Raw genomic sequence first — 19,494 nt, forward strand, 5'->3', positions numbered from 1 at the left:
CCAAAGTGCCAGGATTACAAGTGTCAGCCACGGTAGCCAGCCTTTATTAATAGAACTGTACATAACATTTAATTATATTAATAAAATTTGTATTGAATCTTAAAAGGCACTTGGGGAGAATGGGGCTGAGAAAAGAAACCAGTACAACAAAAATATTGTAAAAATATATCCTTACTCTCCAAAAGCTTATAGTTAAGAATACAAGGAAGATCGACACTATTTCCTGTATGTTTTATAGCAAGGAGCAACAGATAAATCCTGTGAGTTTAGAAGTAACACTAAGGATTCAGATGCACAGAATTGGGAGAGCATTCTGGATTTTTTGGATTGATCAGACAGTGTGACTTGAGTCATACAGTTTGGGGTTTGGAATTGTCTTTAGCACCAGTGCTGTGACCTTGGATAACGAAGACACAGGTGCAGCTGAGAGGTGTGGAAATAGAGATGAATAAAGAGCTGTACCTGACAGCGCTTGATGTTTAGAGCTTTTATATCAAAGATGGGACCGACTTTCCTATCATCCAGGCATTTATTGAGCATTACTGTTTACTCAGCATATGTTGGGCATTACCTGGGGGATAACAAAGACATTAAAAACATGTTTTCTCCCTTGAAGTATTGATATGTTGTTGAGATGACTGATACATGTGAAAAAATGACTGAGAAGTATGGTACAAAATAGACAGTCTGGTGATACTCTGCGTGGCCCAGACTGAGTGCTGTGTAGGAGTTCAGGAGAAATAAGAGAGGAAATGGATACAGTGGAATTTAAGCCAGCCCCTGATGGAGCCAGATCAGGGGTCTTAAATTGGGGTCTATAAATAGCTTCAGGGAATCTGAAATTTCCCCTAAAATGCTATGCTGCTTTGTATGAAAGCACAGTTTTAAGGGAGAGAGGTCTTAATACCCCTTCATCATATTTGCAAAACCTTTTCTGCTCCCCTAAAATGTTAATATCGGTACCTATATGAATAAGGACACAGGGCTTGGGAATTGAATATGGCATTTATAGGGCACAGTGAGTAACCTTGCCAGGATAAGCCTCCCCTCCCATAGGGAGCACGGAGTACATGATGACAGATTTGCGTTAAGTGATGGCCCTGGTAATGGAGGAGAAAGATTGACTTTACCTCCTCTAATGCTCTTCACTGTGCTGCAGCCTTTCAAAAATTTATATTTGGTTTCCTAGGAGAACATTAATGTGCCCAAGAAGGGATGATGTATCGTTCTAAATATTGTATGACTTTGCTGTCTTGCTTTTTAACTGCAGAAGTCAGAAAATTAGAAATAGACTTCGAGGCCGGGCGCGGTGGCTCACGCCTGTAATCCCAGCACTTTGGGAGGCCGAGGCGGGTGGCTCACGCCTGTAATCCCAGCACTTTGGGAGGCTGAGGCGGGTGGATCACGAGGTCAAGAGATCGAGACCAACCTGGTCAACATGGCGAAACCCCGTCTCTACTAAAAATACAAAAAATCAGCTGGGCATGGTGGCGCGTGCCTGTAATCCCAGCTACTCAGGAGGCTGAGGCAGGAGAATGGCCTGAACCCAGGGGGCGGAGGTTGTGGTGAGCCGAGATCACGCCATTGCACTCCAGCCTGGGTAACAAGAGCGAAACTCCGTCTCAAAAAAAAAAAAAAAAAAAAAAAAAGAAAGAAAGAAATAGACTTCGAATGTAGAGTTACTTTATTTCATAACATTCAAAATGAGCCTTTATGTCATGGCCAGATGGCACCTTAGAGTCCTCTTTTCTGCTCTGAGAAATTGATGGTGTGATGTATAAGAGATGCCATATTCTGGGACAGGGTCTTGAATTCATGTCTCAGAAAGGCCGAGGGGAAGCATGCATCTTTTGTGAGATAGAGGCAGTGTTTGATATCAAGAAAGGTACTGATATTTTACCTCTCATGCGTTGGCCTAATATTTCCTCCTCCTGTAGTCTAGCTTCATCTTTCTTCACTCCCTGTCCTATGCTCTGCCATACTGAAGAGCCAGTAGTCGGCATATATGATGATATTTCTAAGCACCATGTTTTTGTTTATGCTTTTCCTGCTGCCTGGACTGTCTTGCTCATCTTGATCTGCTGGTTTTCTCTTTCTGTGTGTTTTTTCTTTTTTTTGAGATAGAGATTCATTCTTGTTGCCAAGGCTGGAGTGCAATGGCACAATCTTGGCTCACCACACCTTCTGCCTGCCAGGTTCAAGGGATTCTCCTGCCTCAGCCTCCCAGGTAGCTGGGATTACAGGCATGCGCCACCATGCCTGGCTAATTTTGTATTTTTAGTATAGATGGGGTTTCTCCATGTTGGTCAGGATGATCTCAAAACTCCTGACCTCAGGTGATCCACCTGCCTCAGCCTCCCAAAGTGCTGGGATTATAGGCGTGAGCTACTGTGCCCGGCCCTCTTTCATTCTTTAAGATCCAACTTTGGCTGGGCACACTGGCTCACACCTGTAATCCCAGCTCTTTGGGAGGCCGAGGTGGGTGGATTACTTGAGACCAGGAGTTCAAAACCAGCTTGGCCAACACGGTGAAACCCCATCTTTAGTTAAACTACAAAAATTAGAAAAGTTAGCCTGGGCAACAGTGAGACTACATCTGAAAAAAAAAAAAAGATCAAACATTGTTCTCTCTTCGATGAATCTCTGAGAATAAGTTTCTCCTTCACGTTCCCAGAGTACCCTGTTTGTCTCCATCGCTGTTTCTTATTTTTGCAGAGATGGAGTCTTATCTCTCCCAGGTGGCCTCTAATTCCTGGGCTCAAGCTTATCCTCTTGCCCGGCCTCTGCCACTCTATTTTCAACTCTCTGAAGGCAGAAATTCTTTTATTACTAGCATTAAAGAGCATCGTTCCTGACAATAAGAAGCCAGGAATTGGAGGAACCCAATAGGATTCCCAGATTTTTGGCTTTATTTGATGTTTTTTTTTTACATCATCCAAATTGGATTGCAGGCTGTTAGGAGTCTTTGCATTGCTCCTGGTGAAAGATAATGACTTACACCTATAACCCTAACACTTTGGTAGGTCAAAGCAGGCAGATTGCTTAAGCTCAGGAATTTGAGACCAGCCTGGGCAACGTGGCAAAACCCCATCTCTACAAAATATGTAAAAATTAGCCAGTCACGACGGTGCATGCCTGTGGTCCTAGCTAACCCGAAGGCCAAGGTGGGACGGTTGCTTGAGCCCTGCGGACAGAGGCTGCAGTCAGCTGTGTTCTTGCCATCGCACTCCAGCCTGGGCAACAGAATGAGACCCTGTCTCAAAAAGAAAGAGAGGGGGAGGGAGGGGGTGGGGGAGGGGGAGGGGGAGGGAATTGCTTATATTAGAGTAATACCAGAAAACACTGATGGAAGGGAAGAGAGATACTTAGATGTAAGAAGATATGTTTAGGAATAAATATATTAAGATGATTTTTTTTTTTTTTTTTGAGAGCGAGAGTCCTGCTCTGTTGCCAGGCTGGAGCAGTGGCGACAATGTTGGCTCCCTGCAGCCTCTGCCTCCCAGGTTCAAGCGATTCTTCCACCTCAGCCTCCTGGGTAGCTGGTACTACAGGTGCACACCACCACACCCCGCTAATTTTTGTATTTTTAGTAGAGATGGGGTTTCACTATGTTGACCAGGATGGTCTCGATCTCTTGACTGGTGATCCGTCCACCTCGGCCTCCCAAAGTGCTGGGATTACAGGCGTGAGCCACCGCGCCCGGCCGAGATGTATTTAGTACTTGATTAAATAAAGGAAAGGGAAGATGATGAGATGATGATACTAGCTAAAATATTAGATATGAGGGAAGAGAAATGATGTAGAGTTAGTGTTTGTAGTTCATAGTCTTCAGTAGGGCAAGCATCTCTTCTCGCTGGCTGTATTGCATGAGCTTTGCAGTTGATGGGGATATAGTCTTGTCTTTATGTACTGCATTTGGTTGTGAGGTACTCTTTGTTAGTATTCATTATCGATGATGGTCCCAGAAATGTGAGGTTTGAAGTCTGGGAAGGGAATCCATATGAGGAATGGCACTAACGGCAGAGGTTATTTAAAGAATTTTTAAAGTATTAATTAGCACAGACTACTAGTCCCTGTCATAAAACTACTTTTCAGGACACCTTGTTTATTGCCATTTCCTTTAGTCTCAACCTAATTACAAGCACCTTGCAGTTATTTTAGTATCTAATTTTGTAGCAATCTTATTTAAGAATAAAAACCCAGCCAGGTACAGTGGCTCATGCTTGTAATCCAGCACTTTGGGAGGCCGAGGCAGGTGGATCACTTGAGGTCAGGAGTTCAAGACCAGCCTGGGCAACATGGTGAAACCCCATATCTACAAAAATACAACAGTTAGCCATGTGTGGTGGTTCACACCTATAATCCCAGCTGTTTGGGAGGCTTGAGGCAGGAGAATCGCCTGAAGCCAGGAGGAGGCTGAGGCACTGCAGCACTCCAGCCTGGGCGACAGAGCAAAGCTCTGTCTCAGAAAAAAAAAAAGGAATTAAAGATTCTCACAATCCAACATGAGACAACTCCATTTAAAAATGGGCAAAAGATTTGAATAGACATCATTCTAAAGAAAATACACAGTGGCCGGTTAGACATGAAAAGATAACTCACATCTTTACTTTCAGAAATGTTTTGGAATTCCAAAAATAATTGGAAATTTTTTTTACTTTTTTTGGAAAATAGTTTGACATAAAATTACCCTGTGACCTGGCAGTTTTACTCCTACTGTATTCAGAATAACTGAAAAGCATTCAAACAAATGTCCAAACATGGACATTATAACAGCACTATTCTAAAAGGTAGAGTCAACCCAAATATTCACCAGCTAATGAATTAATAAGTAAAGTGTGGTGCCTACATCCAGTGAAATATTATTCTCAGCCATATAGAATGAAGTGCCGATACATAGTACAGCATGAGTGAACCTTGAAAACATTAAGCCAAGTGAAAGTAGCCCGCATCTAGACTTCTCAGAATAGGCAGTTCACAGGGACAACGTAGACGAGTGATTGCCAGAGGATGGAAAAGGGGAGAATGGAGGGTGCTTACGAAAGGGTGTGTTTTGGGATGTTGGAAACGTTCTGGTGATTCCAGTGTGGTCGCACAACACTGAATATGCTAAAACCCACTGAGTGGTACAGCTAGAAATGGTGTGTTTTGTTTTATTTATTTATTTAAGGACGGGTCTTGCTCTGTTCTTTAGGCTGCAGTGCAGTAGCATGGTCACGGTTCACTGTAACCTCCACCTGCCAGGCTCAAGCCAGTCTCCCACCTCAGCCTCCTGAGTAGCTGGGACTACAGGTGTACATCACCACACCCAGATAATTTTTTAAATATTTTAATTTAGCCGGGTGCTGTGGCTCATGCCTGCAATCCCAGCTCTTAGGGAGGCAGAGAGGGGGAGGTTAGCTTGAGCCCAGGAGTTCAAGACCTGTCTGGGCAATATAGCGAGACTCCGTTCTCCACAAAAAGGAAAAAAAACAAACAAAAAATAAGCATAAGAAAAAAAACTTTAATTAAAAAAATTTTCTTAGAGATGGGATCTCACTGTGTTGCCCAGGCTGGTCTTAAATTCCTGGGCTGAAGTGATCTTCTCACCTTTGCCTCCCAAAATGTGGGTTACAGGTGTGAGCCACGGTGTCTGGCTCTGAATTTTATGTTATGTGAATTTTATGAATGTGAATTTCAATACTGAAAAAAGAAGAACAAGTGAAAAAATCTGCAGTATTTCCATATGCCCTACTCTGTGTCTGAGATGGGCAAAATTCAGACATTCAGGAGATGCTCTTACCTGATTCAAACTGCTTCACAGTTCCTGTGGAGACTGCTGAGCAGCTACTCAGCTCACGTTCCCAGGAAGTAGCTGAGCCCTGTTCATATTTACATTCTTTTAGTTTTTAAATTTTTACTATTTTTTAATTTAAAAAATTCTTGGTGCTGCAGAAAGTTTTATTCCATTTGGTCCGAGGCTTGGGAGAGGGCTTCAGAATGGTTTAAAAAATATATTCTTTTAAATAAATGGAAATAGATTGGCTTGGTGTACATTTTTCTAAACACATGTTTTGCTTATATGAATTGTATTATGTATAAATGTATGCAAATAAATAGATATGTATGTATGTATGTGCATTTAGTAATTAGGATCATACCATCCATTTTCCCACAGAGTTATTTTTGCCACAGATCATGTGACCATGTGTATATCTATTTCTGGATTCTATTTTATTTAATTGGTCTAATTGCCTCTTTGGGTTTTTTGGAATTGAGACAAGGTCTCACTCTGTCATCCAGGCTGGACTACAGTGGCACAGTTATAGCCCAGTGCAGCCTCAAACTCCTGGGCTCAAGGGATCATCCCATCTCAGCCTCCTGAGTTGAGTAGATCGGACTACAGGTGCATGCCACCAGACCTGGCTAATTTCTTGTGGAGAACGATGTCTCACTATGTTGCTCAGGCTGGTCTTGAACTCCTGGCCTCAAGCAGTCCTCCCGCCTCAGCTTCCCAAAGTTCTGGGATTATGGGTATGAACCACTGTGGCCAGCCAGGTCTAATTGCCTGTTTTTAAGCTTTTGACTCTACTTATGTCGTCTTTCATTTTATTTTATATTTTAAAAAATATTTTTAGCTGTGATTTTGTTGCATACTTATGTAGTCTTAATTAGTGTGCCTTTGTAATAAGTCGATGTCTGGTAGTGTCTGCCCTCACACTTTGGAGTTTTTCAAGAGCAGCTTCATTTTCTTGCCTTTTTTATTGCTATATACATTGTAGAATTGGTTGTCAATTTCCATTAGAAAAAACCTGGTAGGATTTTATGTTGGAGACTGTATTGAACCCCAGAGGGTTAATTGGGAATAGTTGATGTCTTTACAATAGTTTTCCCATCTGTGAGCACGGTATACGTCCCTTGATTTAGGATGTCTTTAATTTCTCTCAGTAATACTTTGTAGTTTTTTATGTAGAGGTATTGTACAATATGGGCTTCCTTCCACATTAGACTGAAAAATGTACTTCTTTTTTAATAGTAGTTAGTGTAGATGAACCATATGTATTTTCAAACTTTTCTGAGGGTATTGAAGACTGTTTGAAATCCTTCTGTATTAAAAATTATGCTAATGAAAATCCTTGACAAATGTATATGCTTGAGACCTGATGACAGCTTCTGATTAGGATCTCCATGTCTTTTCTTACTTAGCTGAACTAAACCCTGCCTCTGTCTCTCTCTCTGCCTCTTCTTCGCCTCCCCCGCCCAAGTGTGTGTGTGTGTGTGTCTGTCTGTCTGTCTGTCTGTCTATCTCCCCTGAATACATCCTCTTCCGGACCATTCCAGTTGTCCTTACCCTGAGGCTGGAGTGAGCTGTCATCCTCCAAAGCTTGGAGGCCTAGAAGCCCTCTCTCTTTTACAAGCCAATGGCCCCTCCAGTTGTATACTACAGTATTGTATTTTTTTTTTTGGAGATGGAGTCTTGCTCTGTCACCAGGCTGGAGTGCAGTTGTGTGATCTCGGCTCACTGCAGCCTCTACCTCTCAGGTTCAAGTGATTCTCCTGCCTCAGCCTCCCAAGTAGCTGGGACTACAGGTGCGTGCCACCACGCCCAACTAATTTTTGTATTTTTAGTAGAGACGAGGTTTCACCATCTAGGCCAGGATGGTCTCGATCTCTTGACCTCATGATCCGCCCACCTAAGCCTCCCAAAGTGCTGGGATTACAGGCATGAGCCACAGCACCCAGTCCAGTATTGTAATTTTTAAAGATAGATTTTACTTTCCAGTTTTGTGTTATCTCAGAAGAGATGGAGGAGGAAGGAAAAGTTTGTAAATTACCTTCTTTAGCCAAGGAAGGGTATTGTTTTCACTTTTTTATGGTCCCATCCACTTGGTATTTTAGAATAGCTCTGTCCTACCACCATACCATCAAAAACAACAATTAAAATGACAACACAAGTGAGGAAATGGCATAACTTACCGATTACTTCCTATGCGCAAGTTACTAATCAAAGCACTATAAATACTACACCTCATTTTAAAACCAACTCAGGGTCAGGTGTGGCGGCTCATACCTATAATCTCAGCACTTTAGGACACCGGGGTGGGAGAATTGCTTGAAGCCAGGAGTTTGAGACCAGCCTGGGCAACATAGAGAGACTCGTCTCTACAAAAAACAAAAACCTTAGCTGAGTGCAGTGGCCCACAGCTACCCAGTTAGAGGCTGAGGCGTGAGGGTCCCTTGGGGCCAGAGGGTGGAGGCTGCAGTGAGCTATGATCCTGCCACTACACTTCAGCCTGGTGACAGAGCAAGACCCCAACTCTAAAAATAAATGAAACAAAAGCAGTGTTATCTAGTCAGTCATCCCCATTTTATTTGTGCAGATATTGACGTCTAAAAGTTGAAGCAAGATACCAAATGCACACAGCTGTACACAGTTGGAGCTGGATACAAGCCAAATTCGACTGCGAATTTGGGGTGGTATTGTATTATTTTACCTGCTTACTCTTGGTGCTTACCAGGGCCTCTGAGGTGGCTGGAGCAAGGGTTGAGTTAGAATGTGGTGCAGTATGATGCCGACATCATGGTCGTATGATTTGTTTGTATTTCTTGTTTTCTTTTTTGTGGGGCTTCTGATTTTTTGATAGACTTCTGATTTATGTTAGATCCCTGATGCATGTAGAAAGGTTTTGGTCTTGGTTGAAGAATGAATTATTCTACTTCAAATGAATAGCAATTCATTTGTAATTGTAAAATGAAGTAGAAATTACTTTGCCTTGCCTATTCTATTCAGGTCCCCTGCAGTTTTTACGAGTGTTGTCTAGCCTTTGTATGACGAGTTCTGTACATCTCCGTGACATTCGATTCCATTGGTTCTCCTCCAGTTCTTTTTTCCCACCTTACCCTCTGGGTTGGCCTAGCCCCTTGTGCATACACCTGTCTTAGAGCTTTCTGTACCATAATGAAGTGAGTTATTCATATGTCAGTCTTCACAGCTGGCCAGTAAGTTCCTCAAGATTAGAAAATGGGCCCTGTTCTTCCTCGTAGCCCTTGTGCCTAACACAGCCCTGATGCGGCGGCCTGGACATAAGGCCTGCGCTGTGGGGCTTTATTGCTTTCACTCAGACTTCCTAAAGAAAGAAGCAAGAGTCTCTGTGTCTCCAGCATCTCTCCATTCTGGCTCTGCTATCAGAGGCATTTTAAAGCAAAGCTCTGATTGTAATTTTGTACCTCAGAGATGTCAGTGACCAACTATCACCTGTTGCATAAAAAGTCCCTATTTCTTAGCTGTCATTCAGATTCCTCCATGGTCCTGTCCTCACTGAACTTCTGTTCTTCATGTGCACTCTGCATTAATTAAACAGGGCTATGTGCTTATCCCCTTTTTTCTCTCTGTGCTTTTGCCTGTATTGTGTCTTCTCCGTACCCTTCACCTCCCAAAATCTTACTACCCATTCTTCAGATACCCAGTATAAATGCTGGTTACTCCATGAAGCTTTCTGTGATCTCCCTGCCTTCTCTGACCTCTACCCAAAGAGGTCTTTTTCCCATCTGAACTTTTTTTCTTCCTCTGCTAAGGAAAGCAGCACTCCGATGTGAACTCTTAATAGCACGTAGACTGTGACATAGCATTATTTATTTTTTTTGAGGAGGAGTTTCGCTCTTGTTACCCAGGCTGGAGTGCAATGGCGCGATCTCGGCTCACCGCAACCTCCACCTCCTGGGTTCAGGCAATTCTCCTGCCTCAGCCTCCTGAGTAGCTGGGATTACAGGCACACGCCACCGTGCTCAGCTAATTTTTTGTAATTTTTAGTGGAGATGGGGTTTCACCATGTTGACCAGGATGGTCTTGATCTGCCGACCTCGTGATCCACCCGCCTCGGCCTCCCGACATAGCATTATTTTTATACCCTACTAAGTGATCAGTTTCTAAAGCACAAGGTCTTGCCTTTGTTTTCTCTGCTGTTTTGCATTAATTACTGCATTGACTGTACAGGATGAGTATCCTTTATCCAAAGTGCTTGGGATCAGAGGTGTTTTCTATTTTAATTTTTTTTTTTATTTTGGAATGTTTGCATATATGTGATGAGATATCTTGAGGATGGGACCCAAGTCCAAACATGAAATTTACTTGTTTTGTTGTATGCACCTTACACTTACAGAGTGAAGGTAATTTTACATACTATTTTAAATAATTATGTTCATGAAGCGAGTTTTTACTGTTTTACCTGCCCCATCACATGAGGTCAAGTGTGGAATTTTCTACTTGTGATGTCATTTCAGTGCTTACGAAGTTTCAGATTTGGGCTGGGCAGAGTGGCTCACACCTGCCACCCCAGCACTTCGGGTGCCTGTGATGGGTGGATCACTGGTGGTGGGTGCTTATAATCTCAGCTGCTTGGGAGGCTGAGTCAGGAGAATCGCTTGAACCTGGGAGGCAGAGGTTGCAGTGAGCCGAGATTGTGCCACTGCACTCCAGCCTGGGCAACAGAGCAAGACTGTCTGAAAAAAAAAAAAAAAAATCTCAGATTTTGGAGCATTTCCAATTTCAGGTTTTTAGATTAGGATGCTTTCAGCCTATATGCAAATTATACTGAATGTAAATTAACTTTGGATTTTTTAGTTTCAAGGAAACTGCTCAGAGGACTGTCAAAAATTCTTCCTCTGCTTTGGCCTACAAATAAATGCATGCAATTCAGAAACTACGTAGGTTTGAACAGTGTTTCATTCTTAGAACTGCGGTTTAGGAAAGAATTTGTTTTCCAGATCGGTGTTTATTATGCTTTAAATAGTTACCATTCTTTATTACTGACTATTGTCCTTGGTTTCCAGGGCACTGTGTTTAGTCTTGAGTCAGAGGAGGAGGAATACCCTGGAATCACTGCAGAAGATAGCAATGACATTTATATCCTGCCCAGCGACAACTCTGGACAAGTCAGTCCCCCAGAGTCTCCAACTGTGACCACTTCCTGGCAGTCTGAGAGCCTACCTGTCTCACTGTCAGCTAGCCAGAGTTGGCACACAGAAAGCCTGCCAGTGTCTCTAGGCCCTGAGTCCTGGCAGCAGATTGCAATGGATCCTGAAGAAGTGAAAAGTTTAGACAGCAACGGAGCTGGAGAGAAGAGTGAGAACAACTCCTCCAATTCTGACATCGTGCACGTGGAGAAAGAAGAAGTACCTGAGGGCGTGGAAGAGGCTGCTGTGGCTCCTGTGGTCTTGCCGGCAGGGGAGCTGCAAGAGGCACTTCCTGAAGCCCCGGCTCCCTTGCTTCCACACATCACTGCCACCTCCTTGCTGGGAGCAAGGGAACCTGACACAGAAGTGATCACAGTGGAGAAGTCCAGCCCTGCTACATCTCTGTTCGTAGAACTTGGTGAAGAAGAGATAAAAGCAGCAACAGTTGGAGCTACTGAAGTGGAGGAAGTGGTTCCCACACCGGAACCCACAGAAATGCTGCTGAGTGAGAAGGAGACAAACGAAAGGGAAGAGAGCCCTGTGGAAGAGCTGCCCCCCGCCGGCGAGGTGAAGCCCATGCCACTGTCTGAGGGAAAGTCTATACTGCTGTTTGGAGGGGCTGCTGCCGTTGCCATCCTGGCAGTGGCTGTTGGGGTAGCCCTGGCTCTGAGAAAGAAATAGGTTTTCAGAAGAGAAAGACAGAAGGGTGTAAGGTTCGAGTTGTACTGGCTGGAATGTGAACTGCCAGCAACTGTGTGAACATTTGTGGGACACTCTGGGATAATTGGGGACTTCTCAACATGGCAGTGGGTTGACCCACATGTTAGGGCTTAAGGTGGGGTGTTCACGTTCGTCTGACTATAAATCCCAAGGGCCTTGGCTCATGCTAAATTGAGAATCTTAAGGGTAAAGCATCCCCTCCCAGACAGGGTTTCTCAGCCTTGGCACTAGTGATACTCTGATCGGTCTCTGTGGCGGGGCTGTCCTGTGTGTGCTGGATGTTCAGCAGCGTCCCTGGCCTCCACCCATTAGATGCCAGGGGCACACCACTCTCAGACGACAACCAAAAATGTCTCTAGACATTGCCAAATGTCCCCTGTGACGGCATCATCCCCCATTCAGAGCCACTGCTTTAGAGGGAGAGGGTGTACTTAGGAAGAATTGGGATAGAAATTCCCAGGCGAGAGCTTAGCCATGGGCTCCTCAGCTACTGACTTGTCAGCTCATAATCCCCTTAGAGGTTCGTCCTTCCTGATGAGCAGGCTGGGCTCTGCAGCCACTCCTTTTTCGTCCCCCTGCCCCTCATCCTGGAGTGTGAGGGTGCTCGCCTGTCCTCAGCTGCCTCTCAGGGACTCACTGTTCCTCTTCACCCCCAGGTTCCTGCTAAGATCCCACAGGAGAGGGCTTGCTCAGACCTGTCAAGTCCCCAAAGCTTCCTGCAACTCCACCTTGTAAAAATGATGCCTTTAGGAGTCTTTGAAACATATATACAGAGAAAATAATATGAAAGAGACCTGGGTCCTCACTTGGGAATGAAATTGCAAGTAACTGGCTAGAGAGACACCTTTGTCTTGTGTCAGGGAAGGAGGATAACCTGGATGACCTGAAGTCTCTTCAGCCTTTTCCTGGTGGTCACCCACTCTCTGTGGGTACTTGCCAGCAGCATCTCTCTTGCTGGGTGGTCACTGTCTGTAACCCTGGGCTAGTATATGTTTTCCAGTATGTGAGCACAGTCTTACTACTGACCAGTTCTGTGCGTCTCTTGCCAGGTGGTAAGGATTTTCATTCTTGGGCTTACAGAGCCAGTTAGATCATAACTCTTATTAAATATCACTGAAATAAGAAGTAGGAAAAGAAGCTTGAACTCTAAGACTGAGGCTGCCCTGCAGATTTTAGTTTGGCCTTCAGAGTTCAGGAATGGCGGTGTCTTCACCTGAGTTCTTCACAGAGCAAATGCCAGGGCAATAAACCAAAATAGTCCTAATGAGCATAGGCTAGTTGAGCATCAGCATCCTGTTCTTTCCTCTGGCTGTTCCCAGCCCTAAGGAGGGGGAGACCTGGGTCTTTCCATGTCCAAGGGTACGACATCACCGTGCAGGGCACACGTGCTTGGTTTAAAAAGGTCATCTTAGATTTATCTTAGCAAATGTAATAAATTATTTTTTAGATCCTGAGATTTATAATAAAATACTTTACCTACCCTGGTCACCAAAACCTGATGTTTTAAATGCATTGTTTTGTTTTGTTTTGGTTTTTTTTGGAAATTTATGTTTTAAAATAAAATCTCCCTAAAGCCATACTGTTTAAAGGTTGGTAAAAACAGGGTCTGGAAGTATGTTTGTGTGTCTGTCCAGCTTTCTCGTGTAGCATGTCCTATGTTTTGTGTTGCAGTGTCCCATCTAGGAAGTCCTGTTTTATGGGTTTTTGTGTACTTGGATGAAGTCATTAGAGGTGAGTGGGGGAAATGGGATTAGCGAGGTGCAGATTTTTCTCTTCGTGAGCTCTGATAGTTGCACTGGATTATTTTGTATTCTAATTGCTATGTTTGTGTTTGCATAGGGGAAGAGGAGAGAGAACTGGTGAGTTACCTTGATTTTAAAAAAATGCTAAGACTTTCACTCTCAGTATTAGCACTGACCGACTCTGCATCCTCACACCTGCTGACTGACTGCATTCAAGCACTAACGGAAGCCAAGCGCATTTCTGAGCTGCCGCAAGGAGGTGTGAGGCTTAGGATATTTGAGGCTGCGTTGCCCACAAAAGGAAGGAAGGAAGAAGTATGGTATGGAAGCGGCTGCTTGCTGCTTTAGTTTGCCCACCTATTGAACGCTGACCCGCAGTGACTTGGCCAGTTGTGTTTTGCTGGGTGATGGAACTAGACGGTGTTTTCCATTGGCTTTCTTTGGTAACTCTTGGTCAGCTCCTGAGTGATAGGATGCGGCAGCGTCCCTGTGCCCTGTTCACTTCCTTGCCCTCTGCCTCGGGCAGTGGAGGGAACAGCCCTCATGAGAACTGCATCCTATTGCAGCTCCTGCTTTTTGCTTATTCGCTTAAAAACTTTTTTTTTTTTTTTTTTTGAGATGGAGTCTTGCTCTGTCACCCAGGCTAGAGTGCAATGGCGTGGTCTCAGCTCACTGCAACCTCCCCCTCCCGGGTTCAAGCGATTCTCCTGCCTCAGCCTCCCAAGTAGCTGAGATTACAGGTGTCCCCCACTGCATCCAGCTAAGTTTTGTGTTTTTAGTAGAGACGGGGTTTCACCATGTTGGCCAGGCTGGTCTTGAACTCCTGACTTCTTGATCTACCCACCTCAGCCTCCCAAAGTGCTGGGATATGAGCCACCGCACCCAGCCTTAAAAATTATTTCTTAAGTACTCTCTTTTTTGGGGGGAGGAGCTGATAGTAGGAGGCCGTTCCTTCCTGCCCCCGACTTATGCTCTCTGTCTAAGGTAAAGGAAAGATTCAGAATTGTTGTTAGTCCTTAACACCTCATCTCAGCTGCTCTATTGAAGAGAATGACTTATTGGGGAAAACAAAGAATGGTAATTTATCCTCTCTATTAACGTGACAATTCTGGGCCCACAGAAATCAGTCAGTACCTACAGTGTGCCTTAAAGGGACTCTCATGATCATCATTCCCCTCTAGAGAATATTTTAGATCACAAAATGCAACTCTTGACCCTCTGGTTTGCCCAGAGGCATCCTTGATATGCCTTCTTGCCTGCATTTCTGTCCCAGGTATACCAGATGCAGCCACTGCCTACCTAGGCTTGTCCTGGGGGAGTGAGCTGTGAACCTGGAGACGGTTTTTTCTCACAGCTGCTGTTAACCTCCTGAGGCATTGCGCTGATTCCCTCAGTAATAGCAAAACAATGCCTGCTCCTTCCCTTTCTCCTGAAAGGTATGAGATGCAGACATTTCAGTGTTTGAATGATTTTAAGAGATGTTTTATAGAAGTAAAAGGTTTTGTAGTTAAGATTTTTTCCCCTTTCTCTTAATTTCTTAGATCTTTCCACACAAAGTTTTCTTTCCAAGAATTTGAAGTGGTGATCATATCCTTCAAGACAGCCTTGTAGGCTGTGTGATCACCGACAGACGTGACTGAGTGAGTGCTTCTGCCCGAATTCCCACAGAAGTGTCCTGTCGTTTAACATCGACACACTCGATGCCAGAATAACGATTCTTCTTCTCTGGTGCATCAAGGCCTTCCCTTAGTGATAACCTCTCAATTATGAGATTCATTTGAGTTTGGGGTATATAATTTTTCCTAAAAAAAATTCACGTCGAGAGTTAAAATTTTAGCAAATACTAGTTGAGCCTTTACAACATGCCAGAGATGGTTCTGGTGCTCTCACATGCCTATTTCACCTTCACAGCCCTAACAGCCATTTGTATTCCTTTTATCCCCGTATCACAGAATGAGGAAGCTAATCAGAGTTCATTAGTTGGCCTCATGTCCTCAAGCACGAGAGGCAAGGCAGTGATTTGAATTCTCCTGAATTTGATGTATCATTTTCCTGGCCCTGCGAAGCAGTATTGGCAGGCTCTCTGCAAATGGTTGTGCTGGTTGTTTACCGCGTAAGGGCTGACGGGACAGATTGTAGCATGCAGCCTGTGCTCTGCGCGTCGTGCGTGGGCCCTGGGAGGAGGGGTCTTCTCCTCATTTGTACAGAGGCACCATGTAGGCTCACCTAAATAGTAAGCATGTTCTACTACAGAAAAACAAGAGTGAGGGTTGTGTCCAGGACTGGTCTCCGCTTCCAATTCTGTGGCTGTTTTCCTGTGGACATTAATTGAGATGTTTTGTGGTTCCAGAATTCACAGTGATTGCTGATGAGCTTTCATTAGCTTTCTTGACTATTTCTGCTTGTAAACAAGGTTAGGCAATCTGTCCCAGGAATTAGCAGAGTGCCAAATGAGGCGGGTGAAGACAGCACCACGATGCATTTCTCGCTCTTTCTCCCCTGCATAAGCCATCATAAGGGTAGGGCTGTGGAGTGGAGTGGGGGAAGGCCTGGACTCTTTGCTTGGCCTCTGGACAGACATTCAAGGAGGTTGGGGACTTAGGAGGGTTGACCAGGTATGGCCACAAGTACCTCAGCTCCTGGAGGACTTCCCAGTCAAAGACCTCCCAGCACATTCCCCAGCACATCAAGGTAATTATAACCGTGGCTAGAGAACACCAATTCTGTGGTACAGAATGGTGACATTCAGTCACTACCTCATATATAAAGAGAGCTCCGTGGGGAGTTGCAAAGTGCATGCCACTAAAATACTAACACATTTGTTTTTGCAAGGCTGTTCGACTTCAGCCCGCATTGCTGTGCGTTACCACCACGTCTTCCACGTAGGATGTTCACGCCACAGGAGCCCGCACCAGGCGGCTGCCTCCCCCACGCTCAGAGTGGAATTGTTCTCAGGGATATTTGCAAGGCCTTGCTGTCAGTTACAAAGTAGCAGCTGTATCAAAGTGAGTCTATCCTGCTCTCTTCTCTCCTGAGGAGAAATTTTATAGTGATAGTGCTCACTGTAGCGAGTGTTGTTTGCACCCCCAGAAGAAACTGGTTCATGAATGTACTATTTAGAAGAAAAGTTTTGACATTTTAAGAGTACTGGTTGTTGCCTTTCCCCAGGAAAAGGGGGTAAAAGTACAGTCTTCCCTGTTGCGGGGTTTGGAATAACTCCGTTTGTCCCTGTGCTTTCCAGCAAGAGAACTGTATGGTGTGGATGGGTCCTTGGCCAGCATGAAAGGAAAAAGTCCCAGACCTGTGTTTTTCCTCTTACAGTCTGTTTCTTCCTTCAGATTGAAAGTGCCTCCTCTTCCTAACTCCTTTCATTAAGGTCAGTTAACCATCGGTTCAAATGCTCTCAAGGATACCGGAACTAAGTGGTGATTTTCAGTAAGTTAACACAGGCATTTTAATCGAGCAGCTTGTGTTGCCTTCCTCTGTGAGTGCCGTGAGCCCTCTGTGTGCAGCTCTGCTTTGCTCATCCCTGTGGGTCATCTACCTTTTGGCCAGTCTACTCTTCATCAGGGGAACGGAAGAAACTTCCAATCTGTGAGTTACTCTTTCTGTCAGAAGCAACGTGCCAGAGAGAACACATGGGATTTGAAGATGATGGATGGACTCATCTTTCTATCCACATGGTAACTACGCCCTCGACTCAGGCAGCAGCATCTCACATCATCAGTTGTGTTTGTCGGTCCATTCTTAACTGACTCAGGTTCTGAAAACAAGATCGTAGCTTTCAGAGGACTCTATGCCAATTCTCAGTCAGCACAACCAGTAAAGTTGTTGGACAGTAAAACCAGGCTCAACTGCCGCGATCCTTTAAGGAAGCCTTGAGCATCTCAGCAGTTAATGCTGGGTCCTGAGAGGGGAGGTCGGGAGTGATTTAACCTTGTGAATGCACCAGATGTCCCTCCTGACTTCCAGATACACCAAGCATCTTTCCAAGGAGAAACCTTTTTATGTTTAACAAGGAGTTTCCATCACTTAGTTCAAATGTTTTTTAAAACAGAATGGAAGATACATTCTCTGAATTAAAGCCTCCTTTCAGTTATATCCACAAGGATTGTGTTACAGGACGAAATCCACCAACTGCCAGGATGTACCCAAGTCGTCATGGCTGGCAAGGTCTCAAGACTGGAACATTTGTGTTTGAGACAGTGGAATCTTTTTATAACATTAGCTTTGGGAGAAGGGGTGACAGTCTTGCTCTATAACCAAGACAGTATCTCAGACTTGGTCTAGAAGAATTTGCACCAAGACCTGTTGTAAGCTGTAATAAAATGGCGGCCTGCTGTGTTCAAATGAAACAGAAGGTGGAGATGCTGTGGAAGAGTCAGTGAGTGAGAGATGGTCCAGAGTCACCTGCTGCTTTAGAGCACTGTTCCATGAGTTCCGGGTGATGGTAGTACAGCCCCTTTGGGAGGAAGATGCCTCCCCTTGGCGAGAAGCTGATTGTAATGGCTGATGTGTGGATGGATGTGTAGGTGCAGTGTGGCTCAGCCTGTTTCCATTGTGGTCGGAAAAATTTTTTAAGAAGTCCACTCCAAAACATGAAAAGTCATAGTGTTAGGAAGATTTATTTCCAAACAGTGGCCTTCATACTACATGGCAGCACTTCTTTTTCGTATTTGTAACCTTGTGCCCACTTTGAGAGCCACCTCTAGCATGGTATGTATGCCATGCTGAGCAATAGGTAGTTTTTCTTTTCTGATGATTTTAAACTCTTAAGGAGCAGAAAAGTGTTGTGGTAAGTAGTCAGGAGTCCGTCAGGGTTCTTACTCTTATGTCTCCCCAGCAGCCTCGTGTGGTCACAGGAGCTGTCCTGTTCACGGCAGTGTGAGAGACACGGACCTAGCAGTCACCGTCGTGCTTTTACACTGATGCCTGGGACACAGCTTACCACTGGAACAGCAGACCAGTGCTGCACTGTTTCTCAGCTAAGCCTTTCCTTGTTTATGTTGGTACTTCCTAAGTGACTTGGTTTTGACTGTCCCTAGGAGAGGGAACCACTTTGCTGAATTTTAAAAAGTCCAACTGCTCTTTCATCTTTTTTTTTTTTTTTTTTTTTTGAGATGGAGTTTCGCTCTTGTTACCCAGGCTGGAGTGCAATGGCGCGATCTCAGCTCACCACAACCTCCGCCTCCTGGGTTCAAGCAATTCTCCTGCCTCAGCCTCCCGAGTAGCTGGGACTACAGGCGTGCACCACCATGCCCAGCTAATTTTTGTATTTTTAGTAGAGAGGGTTTCACCTTGTTGACCAAGATGGTCTCGATCTCTTGACCTTGTGATTCACCCGCCTCGGCCTCCCAAAGTGCTGGCATTATAGGCATGAGCCACCGTGCCCAGCCTCATCTTCTGTGCTTAGGAACCTGGTCTCCTTTTGGAGGCATGGAGAGCCCAGCATATGGCTGGAAATTGGAAGTTGACAGCTGTGACCAGGCTGCTCCAGGGCATCGCAGTAGCTTCTGGCACCCATGGCTTAATGTCTTTAGCAAAGCCTTGACTTCATGGAGAGAAAGGGTACAGTGCAGTTAGTTACCTGATTTTGTAAACAGTGGCTGACACAGGCCCTTCTATCACCTGCACACCTTTTAAAACCACAGGTGGTTCTGACTCAAAAGAAGATCAAGTTGAAAAAATCAAGCACCTACGTATTGGGGCTCACTTTCCCGTTGAGGGCAGCACTTGGGTTCAGAACCTCTGTGCTGTTTGGTTTTTAAACAGGAAGATTGTTGGTTGCTTAGTATTAAGATGGTCCCTCTGCTGAGTGGAATTTTCCATTGGTAAGAGGTATGTTCCTTTCTTCTCCAGTCCTCACTGGCCTCGGACAGGACACTGCCTGCTGTATGACCGTCCCCTGTGCTTGAACTTTAATATTAAACGGTAACTTTTTTTTTGTAAAAAAACAAAACAGTGTTTTGTTTCTACTGCCTTGAAACCTGTTTTTTCAAGTGGGAACCTACACAGCTGAAATAAAGGCACCATGTGTAGAGTTACGAATGTGCAGATTCATGTGTGGATGATATGAAGGCCATTCAGATACGTGCAGATG

At 44.6% G+C, this 19,494-nt stretch overlaps 1 protein-coding gene across 39 annotated transcripts in view; it reads left to right on the forward strand.

Moving 5' to 3' along the window:
• The window catches only part of BCL2L13 (BCL2 like 13), a 90,552-nt gene extending 77,323 nt beyond the window's left edge, over positions 1–13,229 (forward strand). For all 39 annotated transcript variants that reach the window (XR_013524023.1, XR_013524025.1, XM_078342787.1 and 36 more), the window contains one exon: positions 10,810–13,229. Coding sequence is in view for 37 of the 39 variants with exons in the window: in XM_078342787.1 (XP_078198913.1) it covers positions 10,810–11,613 (804 nt within the window). In the remaining 2 variants the exon portion in view is untranslated. The remainder of the gene's footprint in view (positions 1–10,809) is intronic.
• The last annotated feature ends 6,265 nt before the right edge of the window (positions 13,230–19,494 follow it).

The sequence above is a fragment of the Callithrix jacchus genome, chromosome 1, assembly GCF_049354715.1.
Source record: "Callithrix jacchus isolate 240 chromosome 1, calJac240_pri, whole genome shotgun sequence".
Classification (NCBI taxonomy): Eukaryota; Metazoa; Chordata; class Mammalia; order Primates; family Cebidae; genus Callithrix; species Callithrix jacchus.